The sequence below is a fragment of the Zygotorulaspora mrakii genome, chromosome 7 (assembly GCF_013402915.1).
Source record: "Zygotorulaspora mrakii chromosome 7, complete sequence".
Lineage (NCBI taxonomy): Eukaryota > Fungi > Ascomycota > Saccharomycetes > Saccharomycetales > Saccharomycetaceae > Zygotorulaspora > Zygotorulaspora mrakii.
This window is the reverse complement of record NC_050725.1, coordinates 347,710-368,616: the sequence shown is the minus strand read 5'-3', so window position 1 is coordinate 368,616 and position 20,907 is coordinate 347,710. Positions and strand designations below refer to the sequence as shown.

General features: G+C 38.7%; 9 protein-coding genes across 9 annotated transcripts; 4 read left to right on the top strand and 5 right to left on the bottom strand.

The window, feature by feature from the left end:
* Positions 1–163: 163 nt before the first annotated feature.
* SCS3 (Scs3p) lies at positions 164–1,267 on the top strand (the record flags this gene model as incomplete). The annotated part of the gene is made up of 1 exon (XM_037290145.1): positions 164–1,267. The coding sequence occupies one exon, from the start codon at positions 164–166 to the stop codon at positions 1,265–1,267; it is 1,104 nt and encodes a 367-aa protein (XP_037146040.1).
* On the bottom strand, positions 1,242–2,912 carry HG535_0G01980 (Acatn family MFS transporter; the record flags this gene model as incomplete). Its single annotated transcript, XM_037290144.1, has 1 exon — positions 1,242–2,912. The coding sequence occupies one exon, from the start codon at positions 2,910–2,912 to the stop codon at positions 1,242–1,244; it is 1,671 nt and encodes a 556-aa protein (XP_037146039.1).
* Positions 2,913–3,762: 850 nt separating this feature from the next.
* On the bottom strand, positions 3,763–6,252 carry MPT5 (Mpt5p; the record flags this gene model as incomplete). Its single annotated transcript, XM_037290143.1, has 1 exon — positions 3,763–6,252. One exon carries the CDS (start codon positions 6,250–6,252, stop codon positions 3,763–3,765), a length of 2,490 nt encoding a protein of 829 aa, XP_037146038.1.
* A 2,191-nt stretch (positions 6,253–8,443) lies between these two features.
* On the bottom strand, positions 8,444–9,229 carry NSA2 (rRNA-processing protein NSA2; the record flags this gene model as incomplete). Its single annotated transcript, XM_037290142.1, has 1 exon — positions 8,444–9,229. The coding sequence occupies one exon, from the start codon at positions 9,227–9,229 to the stop codon at positions 8,444–8,446; it is 786 nt and encodes a 261-aa protein (XP_037146037.1).
* A 293-nt stretch (positions 9,230–9,522) lies between these two features.
* On the top strand, positions 9,523–10,599 carry LCP5 (small subunit rRNA maturation protein LCP5; the record flags this gene model as incomplete). The annotated part of the gene is made up of 1 exon (XM_037290141.1): positions 9,523–10,599. The coding sequence occupies one exon, from the start codon at positions 9,523–9,525 to the stop codon at positions 10,597–10,599; it is 1,077 nt and encodes a 358-aa protein (XP_037146036.1).
* A 95-nt stretch (positions 10,600–10,694) lies between these two features.
* Positions 10,695–11,381, top strand: VFA1 (Vfa1p; the record flags this gene model as incomplete). The annotated part of the gene is made up of 1 exon (XM_037290140.1): positions 10,695–11,381. The coding sequence occupies one exon, from the start codon at positions 10,695–10,697 to the stop codon at positions 11,379–11,381; it is 687 nt and encodes a 228-aa protein (XP_037146035.1).
* A 552-nt stretch (positions 11,382–11,933) lies between these two features.
* HG535_0G01930 (serine/threonine-protein kinase) lies at positions 11,934–15,362 on the top strand (the record flags this gene model as incomplete). Its single annotated transcript, XM_037290139.1, has 1 exon — positions 11,934–15,362. One exon carries the CDS (start codon positions 11,934–11,936, stop codon positions 15,360–15,362), a length of 3,429 nt encoding a protein of 1,142 aa, XP_037146034.1.
* A 315-nt stretch (positions 15,363–15,677) lies between these two features.
* ATG1 (serine/threonine protein kinase ATG1) lies at positions 15,678–18,371 on the bottom strand (the record flags this gene model as incomplete). The annotated part of the gene is made up of 1 exon (XM_037290138.1): positions 15,678–18,371. One exon carries the CDS (start codon positions 18,369–18,371, stop codon positions 15,678–15,680), a length of 2,694 nt encoding a protein of 897 aa, XP_037146033.1.
* A 962-nt stretch (positions 18,372–19,333) lies between these two features.
* Positions 19,334–20,824, bottom strand: GTS1 (Gts1p; the record flags this gene model as incomplete). The annotated part of the gene is made up of 1 exon (XM_037290137.1): positions 19,334–20,824. The coding sequence occupies one exon, from the start codon at positions 20,822–20,824 to the stop codon at positions 19,334–19,336; it is 1,491 nt and encodes a 496-aa protein (XP_037146032.1).
* Positions 20,825–20,907: the final 83 nt, after the last annotated feature.

Below are 20,907 nucleotides of genomic sequence, written 5' to 3'. Positions count from 1 at the left end.
CTTTCGTCTTGGTGTTCTATTTTGTTTTTCCATGCCACCCCCAACAGTTTTCGCCATCGCCTTTTTCTTACTTTTCCAGTATTCTATATATACGTCTACGTATAAAGGGAAGTGAATTTCTCCCGCACGACTCTGACACTCTGAGCTGTCGGATGCCAAGACTATGAAATTTCCCTATTACAAGCTCTGCGTATTGCTTCTATGTCCTGCAACACTTGTTTTTGGTAATCTTTTGTCCTTCTTTTTTCCCAATCATTTGCAATCGCTACAGATCAATAAAGATGGTTGGCTGAATTCCATCTTTGTCAAAAATGGCTGGTTTTGGAATTCGATCGTTGGCTGGTGGTGTATCCTTCGATATGGGGACTTCCAGATAAATCGCCAATCGCTTATACGATATTCGATTCTAACAATTTGGTGGTATATTTTCACACAAGCACTCTGGTTCGGCATTGCTCCAATAATGGATTTGGTTTTCACCTACACAGGTGGCCATTGCGATTTTACCGTCTTTGATTCCAATGGTAATTTGGCCGATGACTTTCATGATTCTATTGCTAGGAGATTGAAATCCTTAAAACGTATTCTTTTTACCTTAAAAAATATAACTATGGAGAATGATGAGGACCTACTGAAAAAATCAATGAGCGATATATCCTGCGCGTTAAATGAAAAGTGTTTCAATAGAACATCTTCTCCGCAGGATATCAACAATTTCATTAGAAAAACCTTTGCACAGGATGCTCCACTATTGGGATCTGCCCAATGCAGATCCCTCGGCGGTTACTGGATTGGTGGACATGATCCTTCGGGCCATGTTTTTCTGATTACACTGATGATTATGTATTCGTTTGGTGAACTTCGACTCTTTGGTGGAAAAGCGTTACAAAGATTGAAAAAGAAAAAGTATACAGGACTTCTTATAACTAGTTTAAAACTATTTGATAATGGGCCCATTTGGAATCTAATCAATAATAAACCAAAAAATATCAAAAGCTTTTTGATGAGTGCGTTTATCTTACCACCATTCACTGTGGTAAAAGATATAGTGAAGTTCCTTGGTCAGATTCTAAAAATTGTTGTATGGCAAAATCCGATTATATTACTCATATCTCTACTAGGCATGTGGTGGTGGAGCTTCCTAATAACATCAATTGTTTTCCATACTTTCACTGAACAACTTTCCGGTTTATTATTTGCATATATCGTCGCTGGAATCATCTATTGGAACGATCATTGGTTTATTCACAACGCCATGAACCAATAGGTAAACTTTGTAACTCTTGAGATTTTTTTTTAAGGAATCCGAAATATAGACATATACCAAAAATACAACATAATAAATTTGTTACAAAGTAACCATCTCGTAGAATTGTTATAGTACCACCTAGCTCTTTTGTGCATCTATCCATACTACCGCCCTGATACACCAAATTATGTTTCCCTGGAATTTTGCATTCGTAAATAGTAAAGTAATTTATCAGAGACAATACAATAAACCTTGGCCATGTACCACCGAAATTGCTCAATGTATTCAATAATGTCATATAGGTCCCTCCAATTAATGGGTCTGCTATTCTTGTATGAAAAGCTGAAATACCAACGAATTGAACTGTTGACATAAATGAACTTAATAAATGTTGGATAATAACAGTCAGAAAGTAAACTCTGCTTATATGACCATCTTTTGGAAAGCTTTTCACCACAACAGTTCCAAGAATCGCTGAAGCTAAACGACCTAGATAACCCCACAGCCAAGGCGTAAGGACACCAGGTGTACCAATAATCCAAGTAAACCATGACTTTTTAGACTTTCGCAAATTTCCACGATCTGAGTTTTGAAGATGATTGGAATCTGAGCTCCATTTCGCCACGTAATAGCCAAATAATATTTCAAAAGGTACATCAATTAGTACAGTAACTGCCAAATCTTCTCTTTTGAATCCTTGCTCTAAAAGTTTCAAATTCGTTGCTGCTTCATTGCACTGAAATGCGATTTTGGATGTTAAATGAATTATTGCCAGAACCTGCACTGAGCTCAAACTTGCAATTTTAAGAAAACATTGATAAACGTAAAGTATACCTGCGTTATTACTAGTACTGACAGTATCGCCATCCTCATACTCAAAAATAACTTTAGGCTCATCATCTTTTTTCATCTCTGGAGAATGCAGCCTTGGTAAAACATCCTGCCATGGTTTTTCAGTTGTGTAAAACACAACGTAAAGCGTCAATAAAATATAGATTATACCGGAAAACTTCATGTAACCACCAAGACTGACAAGCCCATATTCTCTTGGTACACTTCTGAAATACTTGTTTGCAAAATCGCTTGAATTAAGGGATAAAAATACGGTAAAGGAAAGAAAATAGCCAATATTTATACCAACTGTTTGTGCTGTAGACGCATAAGAAAGTGATTGTTTTGACAGTATAGTCAATGCCCAACCATCCACTGCTATATCTTGAGTAGCGCATAAAAATACCAAGATACCAAAATACCAGGTCAAATTCAATATATTCAAGTCGTGAACACCCCCCGTTCTACCATGAAAGGCATCATCAACACCCTTGAACACAATCCCCCTGCTAATGCACGATCCTAAAAAGAATATACTTGCCCCACTTATGCATTGTATCGGTATAATCCATGATCTTCTTCTTCCTACCTTCTTATTGTATATCGAATCAACTATGGGAGACCAGAAAATCTTCAAAGAATATGGATATGATGCCATCGAAAAGATACCTAAAGTGGTGAAAGATGTGTCTTTAGCCATTGACTTGAGCAAAAATGGAATTGTACCAAAAGCTAATCCTACCGGGATGCCTTGAACAAAATAAAGCGCTACCAGCAGATAGAACTGGGGCATATCGTGCCTTGCTAGCGTTCTTTGAGGTGGAGCGCCCATATTTTCAGCTGAACAGATCTAAAGAACAGATGGGCTCAAGATATCAACAATATGGCGGAACGCTACTGTCGTGTTTTTCTCTTTCAACTTTTTACTATCATTTACCCATTCATTTTTTGAAGTATCGTAATCGTGAGTATTAATCTCTTTTGGGATGAATAATGGAAAAACATATGCCATAAATAAAAGTTAAAGCTAAAAGTGATATTTATCATTATGCGAAAGAAGAATAAGTGTATATAACTTTAAGTGCTTGAGCTAGAACATATCCCTCTGATATTGAGGAGTAGAAAAAGACGTAAATAAAGTGGGATAACTTATGATTTTTGTAAATACAACTCCACGAAATACTTATTTATTTCTCTCGATTCTCTTGCATTTGCGATGGATGCATGATTGCAAAACCCAAAGTTACATACAAATGCCATCAAATATTTTTTTTTTATAATTTAACAGATGCTTAATATTGAAATACACGAGAAACATATGGTGAAAGCGAATGAATGCGAAATCTTGTCAAAAAGAAAATGAATGTGAAATGAACAGAAAATAAAAGAAAAATTGAATGGCATAAGATGGAGTGATGAGCTCCACTAATAGCTCCCTCAGCGAATGAATAAAAATGATAGGGATAGCAGAGTTTTATCTCAGGGAGGAGGCTAAAGAACACTATGATGTTTTGTTTGGATGATATTTTTTCTTTTAATAAATGTGGCCAATGTCACTCAACGTTTTGTTGACTGTTTGAACATATAAGTTTGATAACATATATTTAGGTTTTTAGGAATTTTAAATTTTTTTTTGGGATTTAATATCTTATGCAATAGAACATTGTCAGTCATGTTGGGTATTAATTGAATCCGAAGTTGAATCCCGCTGCGCTACTCGTAAATTCGTTGGTATTCCCTTCTAAGTACATAAAACCCTCACCAGCTTGTGCAGGAATATAATTGCTGAAATTTTGTTGATTAGCTGCAGGCTGATGGTGATAAACTGGAAAAGGGTTGCTGGTGATTCTCTGTTCAGAAAAGCTCGAGTCAGTAAAATTGGATTGAGAACCGCCAGAGAATGCAAAATTATTCATCATTGTTGGGTCAGCAGCAGTGGCAGGGAAAAAGCTGTTGGAACTGCTGCTGTTATTAGTGTTGTTAGAAATTGAATCATTCATAAAAGTTAGAGAGTTGCTGGAGCTACGCAGTCCTGGCAGAGTGTGAAGATTTGGGTTCGAATTAGGTTTTTGCAAATTAGAACCCATGAACTGTGTTTGTTGCTTCTGCAAATTTTGAGTGATCGAATCGTTGAACTGTTCATGATCGCCCAACCGCGACAGATAATCATACGATGATGCCTGATCAGTAGCATAGGGTATCGTTAGACCATTGCTGTGATGAGAATTCTGGGCATTCGGTTGCTGCGGGATGACTGCATAAGGTAACGAGTTGGAACTGCTGCTTCTTCTATGATACGCGTTCGCTGGCAAAGAAAAGTGGCGAGTATGCTGCTTCTGGTACATGCCGACTGTATTTTTGTTATTGTTATTTCTATGATTGCCATTGTGGTTTTTGCTACTATTGTTATTGTTACTGTTATAGTGGGTAAAATGAGTATTGAGACCACCATTATTTTTAGAATTCTGATTATTAATTGTACTATTATTTTTAGTACTATTTTTTTTGGGATTTACATCTGTGAGAGCAATTCCTGTCAGCTCCGTGTACGATTTGACTTTTAACTTAATCTTCTTAGCATATGATGTTGTCTTGATGCTTGGTAATAATTCTTTCGTCAAAACAACCAAATTTCCAATCTTAGTTGTAAAATCATGACTAAAAGACGCAAGCTTCGGAGATTTGGCGACGTTTTTATTACCAGAATACTCCAAAACTTGGGAATAATTTTTGACATCGAGAAGAGTTTGCAAAGCATAATTTCCAAAATTGTCTCTAATCAAAATGTTTAAATTCAAGGTGAAAATATCTATAATTGTTAACAATATTCTCATAGCAGCATTAACTACATCATCATTTGAATCGTTGGTATTAGATTTATTGCAAAATCTTGGAGCTTCATCTGTAATTATATTGAATAATTTTTTGATGAATTTTTCCACAACGTTAGACGAGAATTTTAAGCATGATAATTGACAAAGTTCATTCGACAATCTGTTGAATATTTCTGCTAACAAGTAGAAATCCAATTCCTCAATATCTAACAGAAACTGAATGATATAATTTCCAAATTGGTCATTAATTAGACCGGGCAAAAACTGAACAATTTTGACAGAAATTTTGAATATCTGTTGTAACGTACACACACTCAACAACTTTTGTAAAACACAGCAACCATGTTTATGGGTTGAAATTGTAATGATATTGTTTTGTTCCACAATAGCATCGATGATGAAATCGAATTTAGAAGGTGAAAACTTGAAAATACACTTTTGAATGACATGGTTACCATTTAAATCATTTATCAAAGTAACAACTTGTTGAATCAATGTGTGCTCCTGAGAAAATCCTTTAGTTATCAAGTCAACTTGCTCTTCGTTATCGACAGTATCAATGATTTTCTGTAAAGAGCGAGTACCATACTGATTAATAGAAATTTGGAATACATGTGGGTATATTGATTGAATTAATTTAGTTTTTTGCTCCGTGGTCAAATACTCGCAAAGTTTCTGGATTAAATAGTTACCGAAAGAGTCAAGGATTAGCTCTAAAAAGTAAGGCTTTATTTGATCGTACATCAGATCCCTTACCTTATTTGACTCGGCTGAATTTTCTAGCTTTTTTTGTAAAAACCGACAGCCGAATTGATCCTTTGCTAGCTTAATGTAGTCCAAATCTTCCAACGGCATTGAAGAAATTTCTAACATTGTTGAATTAGGTAAACTTTGTTCAGTTGAACCTGTCATTGTTATGTTTGCATTTCTTAGTGAGGAGGCCGATGTTGTGGAACCAGAATTATTATTGTTGCCATTGTTGCCGTTGTTGTTGCTTGCAGCAGCAGCTACAGCGTTACTAGCCGGTATATCAACGTTCAAATCGAACTCATTGATAAAAGGCAAAGCACTCGGAGCGTTCACAATTGATCCAGTTGCATTTGAAAAACCACCATTAGGTGAGAAATTTTTCATAAGCATCATAGGCGACTGATGTGTGTGTGTGCTTAGACCTGAAGACATGAATTGACTGAACTCCGAGACATCCAGCGACTGAGTCTTTTGATGATTCTTCTTCTGATGCATCTGACCTAACGGTGGTGGTGTGATTGGCTCAACTAAGGATTGAACAGAATTGATTGACAACTGGGGCTGATGATTGTACGAGGATGACGACATCGAGGACTGACTGGAAATAGATCCTTGGCCAGCAAATGGGTATTGTGTTTGTTGATTGCTCTACAGATTATGACCCCTACGTTAGTATAAATTGATCAAAGACTGGAAACCTAATTTTACTTCTTCGACCTTTCCCTAACGCCCACTACCGAGCTCTGCCACCAGTCTTTCAAATTATTCAATGGTAAGCGCACCAAAATGAGCTGTAGTGGAATAGACTTGTTCCCCAGACTAATTTGATCCCGCACATCTTGTTACTAAACTGGTAGGTAGGGTTTTCCACTTCCTTCTGGCCTTCCCTGTTCGAATCCTTTCAGAGATGTTTTTTTTTCAATCTCATCGGACTGCAACAGATCCGGACAGATCATATAAACGATCTGATCTGAGTGAACGCAACAAAGAATTGCGCAGACATAAATGCCAGTTTCGTTTTAGCTCCTTTGAGAACCACTATCAATGTGTCGAGTTGTTATAGTTCTTTGAGTGGTGGGTTGATACAGACTAATGGGGGAAAGCAGTAAAATTTAGTAAAGAAAAAAAAATGAAAAACTGAAATGAACATACCATTATAAAAATCTGCTATCCTTAAACAGCTCTTGAGATGCCCTCGAAAACACTGATCAATATGCTTTTTGAGGAATCTTTTGTGTATAAATAGCAGCAATAGCTTCTAAATCAGACGTAAACTCTCTTTTTATCAAATCAGTACTCTCCGTAAGAATAGCCTGAATACTTGGGTTTCAAATTGCGCTGAACTTGAGCAGCCCGATTCTGGTACTTGGAATACCAACTAATAAAAAGCCTATTTGAGCCTTGCGCAATGTGTAACAGTGTATGTTGTATGCCAGAACACTCCACAGAAGCTGTATAGGAAGAGAATATAGATATAGAAGATAGTCTAGTGTATAAGTTGTCTTTTCCAAACGAGTGTTACAGCTATTTAAACAGGACAATTGCAACGGTCTCAGCACAACCATTGACTATACGCTTAGAAACTGTTGCTAGTGTGGGAAAGCCTTACTGCTACTCGGTATGTGAACCACATCACAAATTGAGCAGTCCTGTTACCCGACTTTTTAAGTTTGTGCTTGTGTTACATTATGTGTTATATCTTACGTTAAGCAAGTGAAAAGCTCCAGCATCACCGCTATTTACAGGTTCCGTTTTTACTTTTTACACAACAAATTATTAAGAATGAGGTCTTTCCATCTCTGAATAATCGCTTCATAGTGCTACAACTTTCTTATTTGCGAATATGAGGTGTAAAGAAGCGTAAAGGACGTTCCAGTTTCTTAGCCTATTTCCTGTCCACCACCATGCCTTGTAACTGGGTGAAAATCTGGAACGTAATGGGCGAATCCTTTCTGCTACTTACTACTTAAAACTAGTACCACATGAAACTACTACAAAAATAGTGGGTGGTACGTGGAGTTCTTTTGCAAAGCCTGCGTTTAATTGTATGCAGTAGTAAAAAAACTCGGCCTATTTGCTCGTTTCGCGTCAACTTACCCACATTGGGTATTCTTTCTTTGCCCCTTATTTGTTTTACAATCGCATACATTGTAGCCCTAGAATGTATTATTGGACGACTGCTTCCTGTAGTACCGCACTGGTGATGAAAATGGAGAAAACCGCTCTTGCCGAGAGGATGAAAAAAGAGAATGTTTGCCGGTGTGTGAGGCCGACGGAGGCATTGCAGATTAATACCTTGTATACTGTCAATTCTGTCAATTGGAAGCGGAGCCCTGGCAAACAAGAAACTTTGCTTACATGAGTTTTCGTGTTTTGTTTTATGATGGATTTGCTTCATCGTACCGGACTCTGATTCTGATTACCGGTCACTTGACGAGGTATACATTTCATCCCGTTCAAATTTCTAAAAATATATATGCATAAGTCGCGGGAATGAGAGACGGAATTTCTGCAATTTTGATGTGATCGACAGAAAGGTTTGCTGGAGATTGCTCGTATGACTTTATTTGAATGTTCGTTGACGGGCAGCACTCAGTTTGTAAAAGTTCGCGAAAGTTTGATTGTTTCGGAAAAGTGTTGATCTTAACATCCGTACATACCATTGAAATTTGAATCAGTTCAAACTGACTATGATATTTTTTCCTTCACACCGGGTGTACTTGATTATTTATTTAAACAAATTCGTCTACATATTGGAGACAAGAAGATAGGGATCCGATCATACAAGTAAAACGGCATTGACACACCCGTCTCTATCTGGCTCGTTGGTAACTTGGGCGTACTTACCCCAGACAACCTTACCGCCTGACGTGACCATACCAAGTTCTGATACGTTTACTTCGATGACAGTACCCTTTGTCAGAACACCTAACTGCGTGTACATAGGACTTTGAGGGTTCTTCTTGACTGCCAGTATTGGGAGGAAAACAGTTACGCCTAATTCCGGATGTGTAACGTTTGCCTTTTTTTGTCTGAGAGCAGACGGTCTTATAATTCTTTCCATCTTTACCGGTCTTCTGGTGAATCCTTCACCAACAAAAGTATGCTTTGTTATCATTCTTTTCCAGGATTTAGTCTTCGATTTACCGGTTTTGACCACTTTAAACATTTCTTCTTCACTAATACCACGAACTTTTGGTAATGGTACTGAGAATTTGTCTGCCTTTTCTAATCTTTTCTGTTTGATAGATGATGAAATTGCCTTTGCTGTATTAGTTTGTTCTCTATCCAGTAAATATGTTGGTAATGCATCTCCAGACTCATCCAATGGTTTAGAACCTCCTTTAACCTTCGATTGTTCGTGTGCCTTAATTTTCTTCTTCATTGCGACCTTTTCGGCATATCTCTTCTTAGCAAATTGTTTACCCTTCCAACCAGTTAGTTTTTGGGCTTTTTCAGATATCTTGTGGACTTCTCTTGCCTCTCTTTTACGCTTACGCTCTTCGTAGTCTAATCTACGACCATGTTGCTTGATATGTTGTTCAATATACTCGTTTTGAGGCATCCTGCTTTCCGATGCTGTGATAACTACTATTCTTGAAGCAGTCTTTCTTACATTTGAGAGTTAAACAAGATTACAATGCATCTCATCGCATCGTTTTATTCTTAACTGAAAATAAAATTTTTGTCCGTCAGAGGCGATCTGAAAATTTTCTGAAAAATCAAATTTGGAAAAGAAGCGATGAGATGAGGTTTTGATCACAATAGAATGTTTAATAGGTTCGAAATCCATTTTAGTTAAACCGTGAACTATTGTGCATTATTCGAAAGCCAACAATACCACAATATCAAAGGTAGATGTCAGACCTGGATAATGTTTTGGTTACTATAAATGATTCTCTGCGGGGAACATTAGAATCTTTGGAAAAACTGCAGACTGTTTACAGATCGGAAGGTGAAGATAATGAAACCAAAACAAAGACTATAAAGTCCCAGTTTTGGAAGAATAATGAAGATAATCACAAAGTTTCCTTATTATCGCTAAAAAATGCCAGCATGATGGCTTACGTGAACTCGCTATTACTGGTAATTGGACAAAAACTTGATAAAAATTGTACAGATCCTTCGGCGTCCGAATCACGTAAGATGTCTATTCAACATCGTGTTGTACTTGAGCGTGGTGTCAAGCCTTTAGAAAAGAAACTTTCGTATCAACTGGATAAATTGACCCGGGCATACACAAGAATGGAGAAGGAATACTTAGAGGCAGAAAAAGTAGCAATAGAGAGATCACAGTATAATAGCCAATTTGGTAGAAACGAGGAAGAGGATGAAGATGACTCTAGTGACGAAGACATGTCTCACAGGCCCAATCTTTCCGGCGTTATGCAAAATAGACAGTCTTCCAAACAAAGAAGTGTTGCGGAAGTCGACACGAACGAGGAAGAACAGGAGGATGAAAATAAAGATAGCATATATAGACCACCTAAGATCAGTGCAGTATTGCCCCCCCAGCGTTCGAGTCATTTTGAAGACAAATTCAATGCACAAGAGCATAAGGATCGCAGTGGCAAATCACGTATGCAAGCGATGGAAGAATATATTAGGGAGAGTTCTGAAAAGCCAGATTGGGAAGCATCCATTGGTACAAATATTGTTAATCATGGTAAAGGTGGTATTAAGTCACTGAGAGATACGGAAAGAGAAAATAAAGTGGCACAATATGAAGAAGAAAATTTCACAAGACTGAACGTTGGAACAAGCAAAATAGATAAAAGAAGGCAGAAAGAAAGAGAAAGGATGGCGCATGTTAATATGATCGGTGGTGAAGATTTTAGTATTTTCAACTCAAAACGAAAACTCCAGGATAGCACTTCAAGAAAAAGTAACAAGAAACCACATAATGCATGGGATAGAGCCAAGAATAGACTTTAATACACCTCTTTACATAAATCTTTCTTTATATCAGAAACAACCTTGTACAGTTTCTTCGATGTGCATCTTTTGCCGCAGATAAAAAATAAATAATAATGGGCTTGCCACATTTAGCACTGAAAGACTCCGAAAAGGTGCTCCAAAAAATGATAAATGAATATATAGGTCGCAAGGTTGCATTAAAGGATATGCAGCCCTGTTTGATATGCGGCAAACCGAGTACTACAGTATTGTACAATAGCTCAGGACCAGATTGGTTTTACACTTGCGACATACACCTGAAGGACAATCCTCAATTTGTCATCCCATTGTATGGGAAGGACTATGAAGATGCATTAAGCAAATTGAGGGAGTTGAAGTCTCAACTAAACAACGCTAAAATTAGTCAATCTGGTTCCTGGGATGGTTGGGTATCCAGCATATTTGTTAAAAACAAAAGCAAGGGAAAGGGCAAGGAAAGTGAGAGTGGCAAAACTAGCGATGCGACAAGCGCTGACATTGAATCCGAAACCCATGAATCATCTAAAGATGTAGCTGATCCAATGGATAAAGTCAAAAAGTTGCAAACCTCGTATGAAAATCAGGTCGATATGGTCACAGACTTGCAAAGCAAGAATAAAAGATATCAATTAAGCAAGACCACCTTCGAAAGTAGAGTTTTAAAAAAAAAGAATGAGCAGATCGTGGCAGCGAAGCGCAAACGGGAACAAGAAGCCTATACTCGCACAGACCCCGAGGAGCTTATGCACAAATTTTCCTTCCCCACGGTACCCAAGAGTTGATTTCACTGTCTTTCCACTCTTGGAAAAAAATTCCTCCAGGAACTTGTTGATAGAAAAGTTGATGTTGTGACGATCAGATGATCGCAGTAAGGACCTGAATGTAACTGGGAGTACTACTTGAACAAGGAGCAGCTTAATCATTCGCTATCAGGTTTTGCACGTATACGATGATTGGGTTACCCGGCTGGCTCTTCGATACTGTGAAACATCTCGCCTGATCCCTTTTGCTGGCAAAAGCTGGCAACCGGTAAACACCGTGACATTAAATCATAAATTTTTATTTCGATGCTTACTTGTATTGGCCTAACAAAATTCATTGAGATTCTGTCATACCACATAGGGCTGTTCACCGTTTGATTCAAAGGTGAGAAATTGTGGCATTGACTCGTTGTCATTGCAGTTCAAGTTTTTTATCTTTTGCTGCATTCTATAGCTAGGTAAGTGATAAGTAATATAGCCCGGCCAAATATCGATATCCGCCTGTGTGTTGCTCCTATAAAGTGTTTAAGAAGAGGGGTATACGTTAAGAACTTGTTTTTTCCTTGGAGGGATATGGATTTCCAAGAGGAAGAACCAATTGAGGAAGTGGATCTGCCTCCAGACTTGCAATTAGAAATTAATTCCGTATTGAGCAATGACAGTTTGATGTCTTTACCCAAATTGCAGAGTCGTCAATCTACTAGTTATGGAGTGCCAATCCCTTATAATGCCGATGCTCTGTCTGCTTCGTCGTCATCTTTGGATTCTTTGAATATGCTAATGGAAAAGCAGCGAAGAAGGCAGCTTAATCATCCACATCATCAAGATTTTATCACTGTACCGAATAGTCTACAACTAGGACAAGGAAATGTTAAGGAAACCAGTGAGATTTTTCTAAAGTACGATCCCGTTTCAAAGCGAAAGGTTTTGAATACATACGAGATCATCAATGAACTTGGGCATGGGCAACATGGAAAAGTGAAGCTAGCAAAAGATCTTCTCACCAAACAATTAGTGGCCATAAAGATAGTTGATAGACATGAAAAGAAGGGACAGAAATTTTTCAGGATAAAGAAATCAAACAGCCTTACTCAGAATGATAAGATAAAGCGCGAGATAGCTATTATGAAAAAGTGTCATTACAAGCATGTTGTTAAATTATTGGAGGTTTTAGATGATTCAAAGTCGAGAAAGATATATCTTGTATTAGAATATTGCGCCCAGGGAGAGGTCAAATGGTGTCCAGGAGATCAATTGGAAACTGAGGCGAGGGGACCTCCTCTTTTATCTTTTCAGCGAACTCGTGAAATTCTTAGAGGTGTCGTGTTGGGTTTAGAGTACTTGCACTACCAGGGTGTCATTCATAGAGATATCAAACCAGCTAATCTATTGATTTCAGAGGATAACACTGTGAAAATCTCCGATTTTGGTGTATCTCTTGCTGCAAGCGGAGCTAATAGTTCTGACTCTAGTGTAGAGTCTATCGACGAATTAGAGTTGGCAAAGACAGCAGGTACCCCAGCTTTTTTTGCTCCAGAAATATGTTTAGGTAATGATGCCTTCGAAAAATTCAATATGACTAGAGAAGATTTATTTAAAGGATCCAGCATTTCATTTATGATTGATATATGGGCACTTGGAGTAACACTGTATTGTCTCCTTTTTGGAATGCTTCCCTTCAAATCTGATTATGAACTGGAATTATTTGAAAAAATTGTCAATGATCCGGTCTCATTTCCTGATTACCAAGATGTAAAGAACAATAGAGTGTCACGAGTCTCGTGCCAAGAGGAGTACCAATTGGCCAAGGATGTTGTCAGCAAACTGTTAGAGAAAAACCCTTTGAAGCGAATTACAATTCCGGAGGTTAAGAAGCATCCGTTTGTTTGTTGGGATTTCTATCACGTTCAAAGCTGCGATGAGCACCATTTAACCTCAAAGATGGATGAGCTCAAAGAATTTGAACGTAACAAAGAGGATCAATTCAAACAAATATCTATATCGAAGCACGAGCTCAAAAATGCAGTTTTAGGTGTTGGTAAGAAAATTAAAGAATCCGTATTCAATGCACTTCCACTTAATCGCAATAGCCCTAAAGTTAATGATACTTTGTCGTCACAAATAGATGTAAAAGGTGCAGCAGCATCGACGAGCACCGGCGACTCGAGTTTTATCGTAAGTGAGGGATCCATAACGAGTAATTTAGGTAAATTCGAACGCAAGAATGATAAGGAGCCTCATGATAATAAACAAAAAACTAATGATCCTAATAATGATACTAATGGTACTGACCTTTTTAAAAAGGGATTTAGTATGTGTAATGATAACAACGACCATAATGATAACTATAATGAAACCAATAAAATGGCAAAAGAGATCTCTCAGAAAGAACTTTTTGATAACGAGCTTAAAAGGTTTGACGAAAAGCATGATCCAAAAAATGTAGTGAACCTTCCTATAAACTCTTCCTTTGCTTCATTGGACAGCTTCTACATCGATAATTATGCCATGAGTAAGCTGGGACCGAATCCGCGAAACAACAATGGCAATAATATGAGGGACTCAAAAACGTCACCCTCAATCTTCGCCAGACCACCTCACGTGGGAGGATCATTTCAGCATTTTGCACCCAACAGGAATATCCCCGTAAAAGGAAACTTTTTGAGACGATCGTCATCGCGATTGAATTTTCTCAATAATGGACTACAGCCTAGTAGAAATGATAGAATTCCTCAAAATACTAAACCATCGCTGAAGCGGTCAGAAGAGTCAAACAATGACATACCTGCCAAAATTTGTTCTAACTCAAAAACACCGGATTTTGCAAACAATAGAAGCAACATGGGAAGTAATGACAATGTAGTCATCCATGCATCAGAAACTACACACAGCATTGTGCCAACAACTCTTCGCAATGATACTAATGAAAAATATAAGATAAAGAGAGGTAATTTTTTCAGCAATTTAAATGATGAAGAGGAGGAGACAAGTGGATCCTCTGAGACTGGAGAAAGCGCATATTCGAGCTGTTCTTCAGCTGCAGAAAGTGATTCAGGCGGTAGCGTTCCAGGGTCTTTACCATTTGAATTTGCCGATGACTCGGCAAACGGTAGTGTGGTTTCCTTAAGAGATTTATCTACGTTCGATCAAGTACGTCCCTTCATTCAACCCCCATCTTCCAGACCAAATCCGACGAAAGCGAGTCTTCATGCGAGAGAAATATATGATGAGAACTCTGATGGAAATGAGGAAAATGATAGCGACGAAAGTGACAAACTAATCTTGACTATAGGAAAGGGGGGACGACATAGACGTCAAGGATCTTCGCAGACATCAAGTAGTAGTGCAGTTAGCTCAAGAAGGAATACAATTCCTCATCTCCAGATACCACGAGATCGTGAGGCTCATGATGCGGTTGATCGCATCACGAGTGCAATTACAGAAGATAGTTCTGCTACTCTCGCTCATGGAAAATACAATGCAGATTCACAAAGAAGTTTGAAGTCCTGTGGAGATGATGGGCAAGCAACTTTGGCTGTTCCATCTGCTGTCATGAGTACTATCAACCCGGGTAATCTAATACATGGCGATTTTGTACTCGATAGAAACCAGAGATCACCTCTTTCTTTTTCAACTTCTTCAACAGACGCTGAACATTCTTTATTGATCCCGGATATAAAAACCACGCCTACTACACATGTGAATGATGTCTCCGGCACAGGTCATCATACTGAGCATTTACGTGACAATTCCAGAGAGCTGCTCAAGACCGTTTTAAAATCATCAGGAAGAGATTCGAGCAGAAGGCAATCGGTGCCATCTTTAAACAGAATTTGCAGCGATGGAACTGCTGAACGGAAGAGTAGCAGATGGAAGCATACATTTGATGGTGAACACAATAAAGACCGTGCAGCACGCAGCCTATCTCGCAGAATGCATCAAGTTGATGATAATAGGTCGAAATCAGTCTCTTTAGCTGTCTTATACAAGAACAAATCCTAAAAGTACCATACATTTGATAAAATAAGTCACTCTTATTGACACAGGCATGAAGGCGTGGTGGTAGGTCAGATATAGTACAAAACTTATATCCTGACGTATATTTTTCGAACTACGTGGCAAGAGATGAGTTATACCTGAAATAAACCTTGCATATTTAATGCCACTTACCGATAAACTATATCAAATAGAATTAATTACCTAGCTAAAAAATTCAAAAAATCTGTGTAAACACTTCCTTGTAACAAAATTGTCAATCTAATTATATCCCATTGTTTCACACCAAAAAATCCTCTTAGTTCCAAAATACTCTACGTTCTAGCCATTGATTTTCTGTCTCAATGCCTTCAAACGATTGGCAATACTATCTATATATTTCCTGATAATCTTTTTGTCCTGATCATCTAAAATCCCCGTATTAACCATTTCAATCTCATTGTAGGATTCTTCTGCAATCGAATCATCCAACAACGTTTCTAACATCCACAGGGACGTCGCATAAGCAAGCTCGCAGTTACTGAGATGTTCGCCTTGTATTTCCAGTTGCGCAGCAGTCTTAGAAATCTCCAAAGCACGATCATACAAGATTTTTTCCACATAGACTGGATCACCAAGGTCTGAATCACTCTCATCATACACGTGATGATGAGACTTGCTATCACTGCTCTCATTTTTCTCCGCATCTTTGACCTCCGAAGTATAAGTTCTTTCAATCGCTTCATTTTTCCTCAACTCATCCAATTTCAACCTTAAAAAATCTGCTTTTTCTAAACATTCATTGAACTTCTCTCTTATCCATTGAATCAATAAATTCAAACGCAATGAAAAAACCTTTTCCTGAGATTCATACCACCAAGTTGACGTAATTTGCATTGCCTTTGCCAGAATGGAGAGTGATTTCATATAAAGTATAGTCGCTTCAGTAGATAAGTGGCGCAATTCGGCGACTGGTAGATCGTTTGATCCAAATGTTTGCTGAGAAAAACCTGAATTATTATCTCTTTTCCTCACATTTTGACGCTTCATCAAGTAATCAGCTTCTTCTTCTTCTTCTTCTTCCTCTATGGCACAGCTGCCATTGCTCAACCGTTTTCCAAATGATAACGGCAATGGAACAATTTGGGAAAACTTCACTTCAGCATAAGAAAATATAACAAATGCTTTTGCTGATAGCGTCTCTAATACCTGTACAATAGAATTGTTGTCTACTTTTTGAGGTTGTTCGTCATGAAGATGCTCGACACGCAAAATAATGTTTTCAGTCAAATCCTGGAAAACCTTTGCATTCAGTAACGATGATTTATAATTGGGAGAAGAAGTATTTGAAGCTTGTTGCTGTGTATCGTTTGATGTTCCACCACCAAACAATCTAGTTGATGCGATACCCAATGCTCTCGACAGAGCATTTGAAGGATTTAAAGATGTTATCGATAATCTACGATCAACAAGCGAAGGTCGGCGGTAGGTACTACTACTGCTTGAGCTTCTTGAATTTCTGTTTCTTAAAAACTGCGCCTGCTGTTGCTGTAAGGGTTGAGTTTGCTGCACCGTAGTAACGCCGTTATTGCTACTGCTATTTGATGATGTTTTTCCAGGACCTTGCTTGAGTTGATTCACCTGCTGGTGATTTTGTTGGAAAGCAACGGAATGGCTGCCTGCCTGTGCGAATTCGTCGGCTAATGCATTCACTTCGACACTTTTCTTCTCTATGACAACGTATTCCTTCTCTAGCATTAAATCTGAGCCTGAATCAATTCTTTTTGACTTTTCGGTTGAGACTTTTCTGTGCATCGCGTGTGTCTGGTCATGTGTATTCTCTGTTGCACTTCTAGGCGATGCCGGACTATTAATATCGTTGGGACCACTACTGTTTTTGGTAATGGAACTTCCCGTGGAACCACTATTCACTGTCGCCAACGCTTTGTATTGATTTCCGATATGAGCACTTTTATTCGATTGTTTAGTCAAATATTCAGAGACAAACATGTTGCTTTCAATGACATCTTTTGATTTATTCTCTAAATCTGGTAGATCTTCATCAATTTCATAGCGAGAGAGATTCTCGTTGACCAATTTATTCTCAAAAAATTCAGCAAATCCAATCCTATTATTTGGATCGAAAGTTAACAAAGAGCATATTAAATCCTTCAAATCTTTTTCAACTTCGCACTGGGAGGGGAAAATGATAGCGTCGTTGGCTCTCTTGATTTTCTTGAATAATTCCAGATGATTGGAGGCTTTGAAAGGTGGTTTACCACATGCCATTTCATATAGGACCGTACCGACTGACCATAGATCGGCCTTTGCATTATATTTTTGATAGTTTAATATTTCAGGCGCCATATAAAGAGGTGAGCCACATAAAGTTTCAGCTAAGGACGTATTCGGTAAGAATCTGGCAAAGCCAAAATCAGCAATTTTTAAGATCGGTAAATTATAGATCCCCACAAATCCTAAATCATGGAAACTTTTCGCGTCATGATATCCAACTAGTGGTGTAGCCAGTAGTAGATTTTGTGGTTTGATATCTCTATGAACCAAATTCTTTGACCTTAAAAACTTTAAAGATGATGCTAACTGCTGCAAATAGTTAATGACGAACGCTCTATGAAGGCCATTATGATGTTCATTGGGTGGTGGGTATTTTTCAAATACTGTCGCTAGTAAAGGATGATTTTCCATCAGTTCTTTCCTCCTTCTTATCAAGAAAGTCAGATCACCTAAAGCACAGTATTCCATTACCAAGTAAAAATCTGTTGCTGTTCTTTCGCAGTCCATAAGTCCGACAATATGAGGATGTTTAATCTTCTTCAAAATGGCTATCTCAATCTCTAAATTTTCCAGCAGCTTCTTGTTCTTAAGTTTAGAACGTGATACAGCCTTGATCGCTATATGCTGACTTTTGTCTGCAGTTCGATACCCTTTATATACTGTGGCAAAAGAACCCTTCCCAATCTCCTTCTCCATCGTGTACTCACCGTTTATTATCATCACTTCCTTGTTTTCCGACATGGTAGACTATTTGACCAGTATAAGCCAATCCACCACTTATATATCTCGATAACTTGAAACGCTTTTAGTTCTTGCTTCAAATGTACAAAAATTCCTTATCACCTTTTCGTGAGGGGCCGTAAAGTTTAGTAATCAAAATAATGGAACTGTTCGTACCAAAAAGGTGAACGATTTTAATGTCCCATTTAAATTTGAAAGGTTCACTACAGTAAAAATAAATAGTGAATTAACAGCTCTTTCAATCAGAATGCGTGTGTCTCCATTATATTGGTTATCTTACAGATCATCTAAAGGTTCCATCTGCCACTGTTTTAAAGTCACCGATGCCTTCGCCCTTTAATGAGTCATCGGCTACGATAGAAAAACAAGACACGCTCCCTGAGGGTTTTCAGAAGAGCCCTTAACGTGCTATATATGTTGTGATATAAGAACGCCTTGCTCCTTCACATGCTTGATAGGCTATCAAGAGTCATGAGGTGGCCTGTGAATTTTCCTTTGACAATGTCTACTCGCCATTACAACAAGTTATCAAGGGTGATGTAAAAGAGAAGGACTTGGTGCTAAACCAGTATTAGACTGAGCAACACGCTTGATATCTGGTATTTAAGTGCGTATCAAAATTACTGCATTCATTTTGGCTCAAGCAGATTGAGATCTTAATCTTTTCTGTAACTATCTTGCCGGGACCTTAAGAGATACGATATTTTACCAAGGAAAGCCCTTTTGCGTTGCTCAAGAGCTAAATCACGAGCTCACGCTTACTGAACATATCCATTTACCATATGTGCTCTGTATCCGGGTCAAGTACTGCTTCTAGTGGTTTTCATTGTAGTAGCAGTCCCATCGAAATATTGTCAGGAGAATCACGACAATTCCATATATCTTGACAGGTACGTACGCTGCAGAAGTTTCGATTCGGAGGAGACGCAACTAAAATATAAATGCGCATATACATATTACGACTAATAGAAGCCTTGGAAGGCCTGTTGTTGTTGTTGTTGTTGTTGTTGTTGTTGTTGTTGTTGCTGTTGCTGTTGCTGTTGCTGTTGCTGTTGCTGTTGCTGTTGTTGCGTCAGGAGCATTTGCTGCTGCCGTAATTGCATGATCTCCTGATGCTGCGGCTGATCTGCTTGAAGCTCCACTGGGCTAGAGTACATATCAGGGCGCTGATACAGTGACATCAGGGCATTCTTGTCGATATAAGGCTGTTGCTGCTGTTGAGCTATTTGCTGCTGTTGAGCCATTTGTAGCTGCTGCTGCTGCTGCTGTTGTAGTTGGAGGTGTTGCTGCTGCTGCAATTGTTGTTGTAGCTGTAGTTGTTGATCCATCTGTAGTTGCTGCTGTAGTTGTGCTTGTTGTAATTGTTGCTGCTGTTGCTCGTCAACGTAGATAATTCCTGTGGAGGGATCGTAGTACTGTTGAGGTGCGAAACCGTCAAATCCATCAAATACAGCCGGCTGTGGTTGCAGCGGCCTCTGACCACCAGTTAGCATTGGTCCGCTTTCATTCAAACCATCAAAGAGAGCAGGTTGCGGACCTGCGGTCTTTGGGCGTCTTCTTGGCAATGGCGGATTCGCATCTGAGTTTGCACTCGAATTGATATTTTCCTGCGAACCGAAGTGAGAGTCGAACTCCCCTGACGACAGGTTTGTTCTGGAATTAGATAACGAGCTCTCACTTCTGCGGTTCCGACTAGGCCTCGAATCATACCGCTGCAGGATATCCATTGCTTTGTTTATATCACCATGAGCTAAAGAAACCGCCTCAGCGTTACTGTCGACATCGTTGAACCCCATTTCCTTCATTTGCCTTAATTGTTTAGCATACCTGCTCAATTCATAATCTCTTGCCCGACGGCCACTTAGGCTTGGAAGATTATCACTTGACCCATAAGAACTGAAACCTTCTCTTGATCTGGTTCTGCTTCCTCCAAAACTATTGCTACGAACTTTGTCCCGGATCTTATCCGACCTACTCATTTTATTTGTATTACCGTACTCTGCGGGATCTATTGGGTCAAACCTGAACTTGCCCAATATATACTTGTCTCGAATGAAATGCTCAACTTGCAGTTTATCCTCATCACCATCAAATGGGAATGGCTGTTTCTTTGAATTCCAAATTTCTTTGTTGCGCTTATTTCCTCCGCTTCTTGACAGATTTTGCAAATCTTTTGCCCTCCAACGATGTAACGATAATGATTTGACGTTGGACCACGCAACTTCGCCTTCGCCTTCGCCTTCACCTTCACCTTCACGATCGGGATCGAGGATTCTTCTATGTACTGAGGCACACCTACCACACAGAAACACGCCCAAGTTTATCGAACACCATGTGGGAAATAGGCTTCCGCATTCTCCACATCTGTTTGCATTTTCAGGTAAATTCACAAGAGCGGTGAGTTCCCGTTCAACCTCTTTACTATCCATAGCAAACCCTTTACCGTATGCCATTTCCAGTTCGTAAAACAGTTTGGTGCTGTTACTTCTTGGTTACGTTTATGGCCACATACCTGACCTAATCAATGCCTAATTGA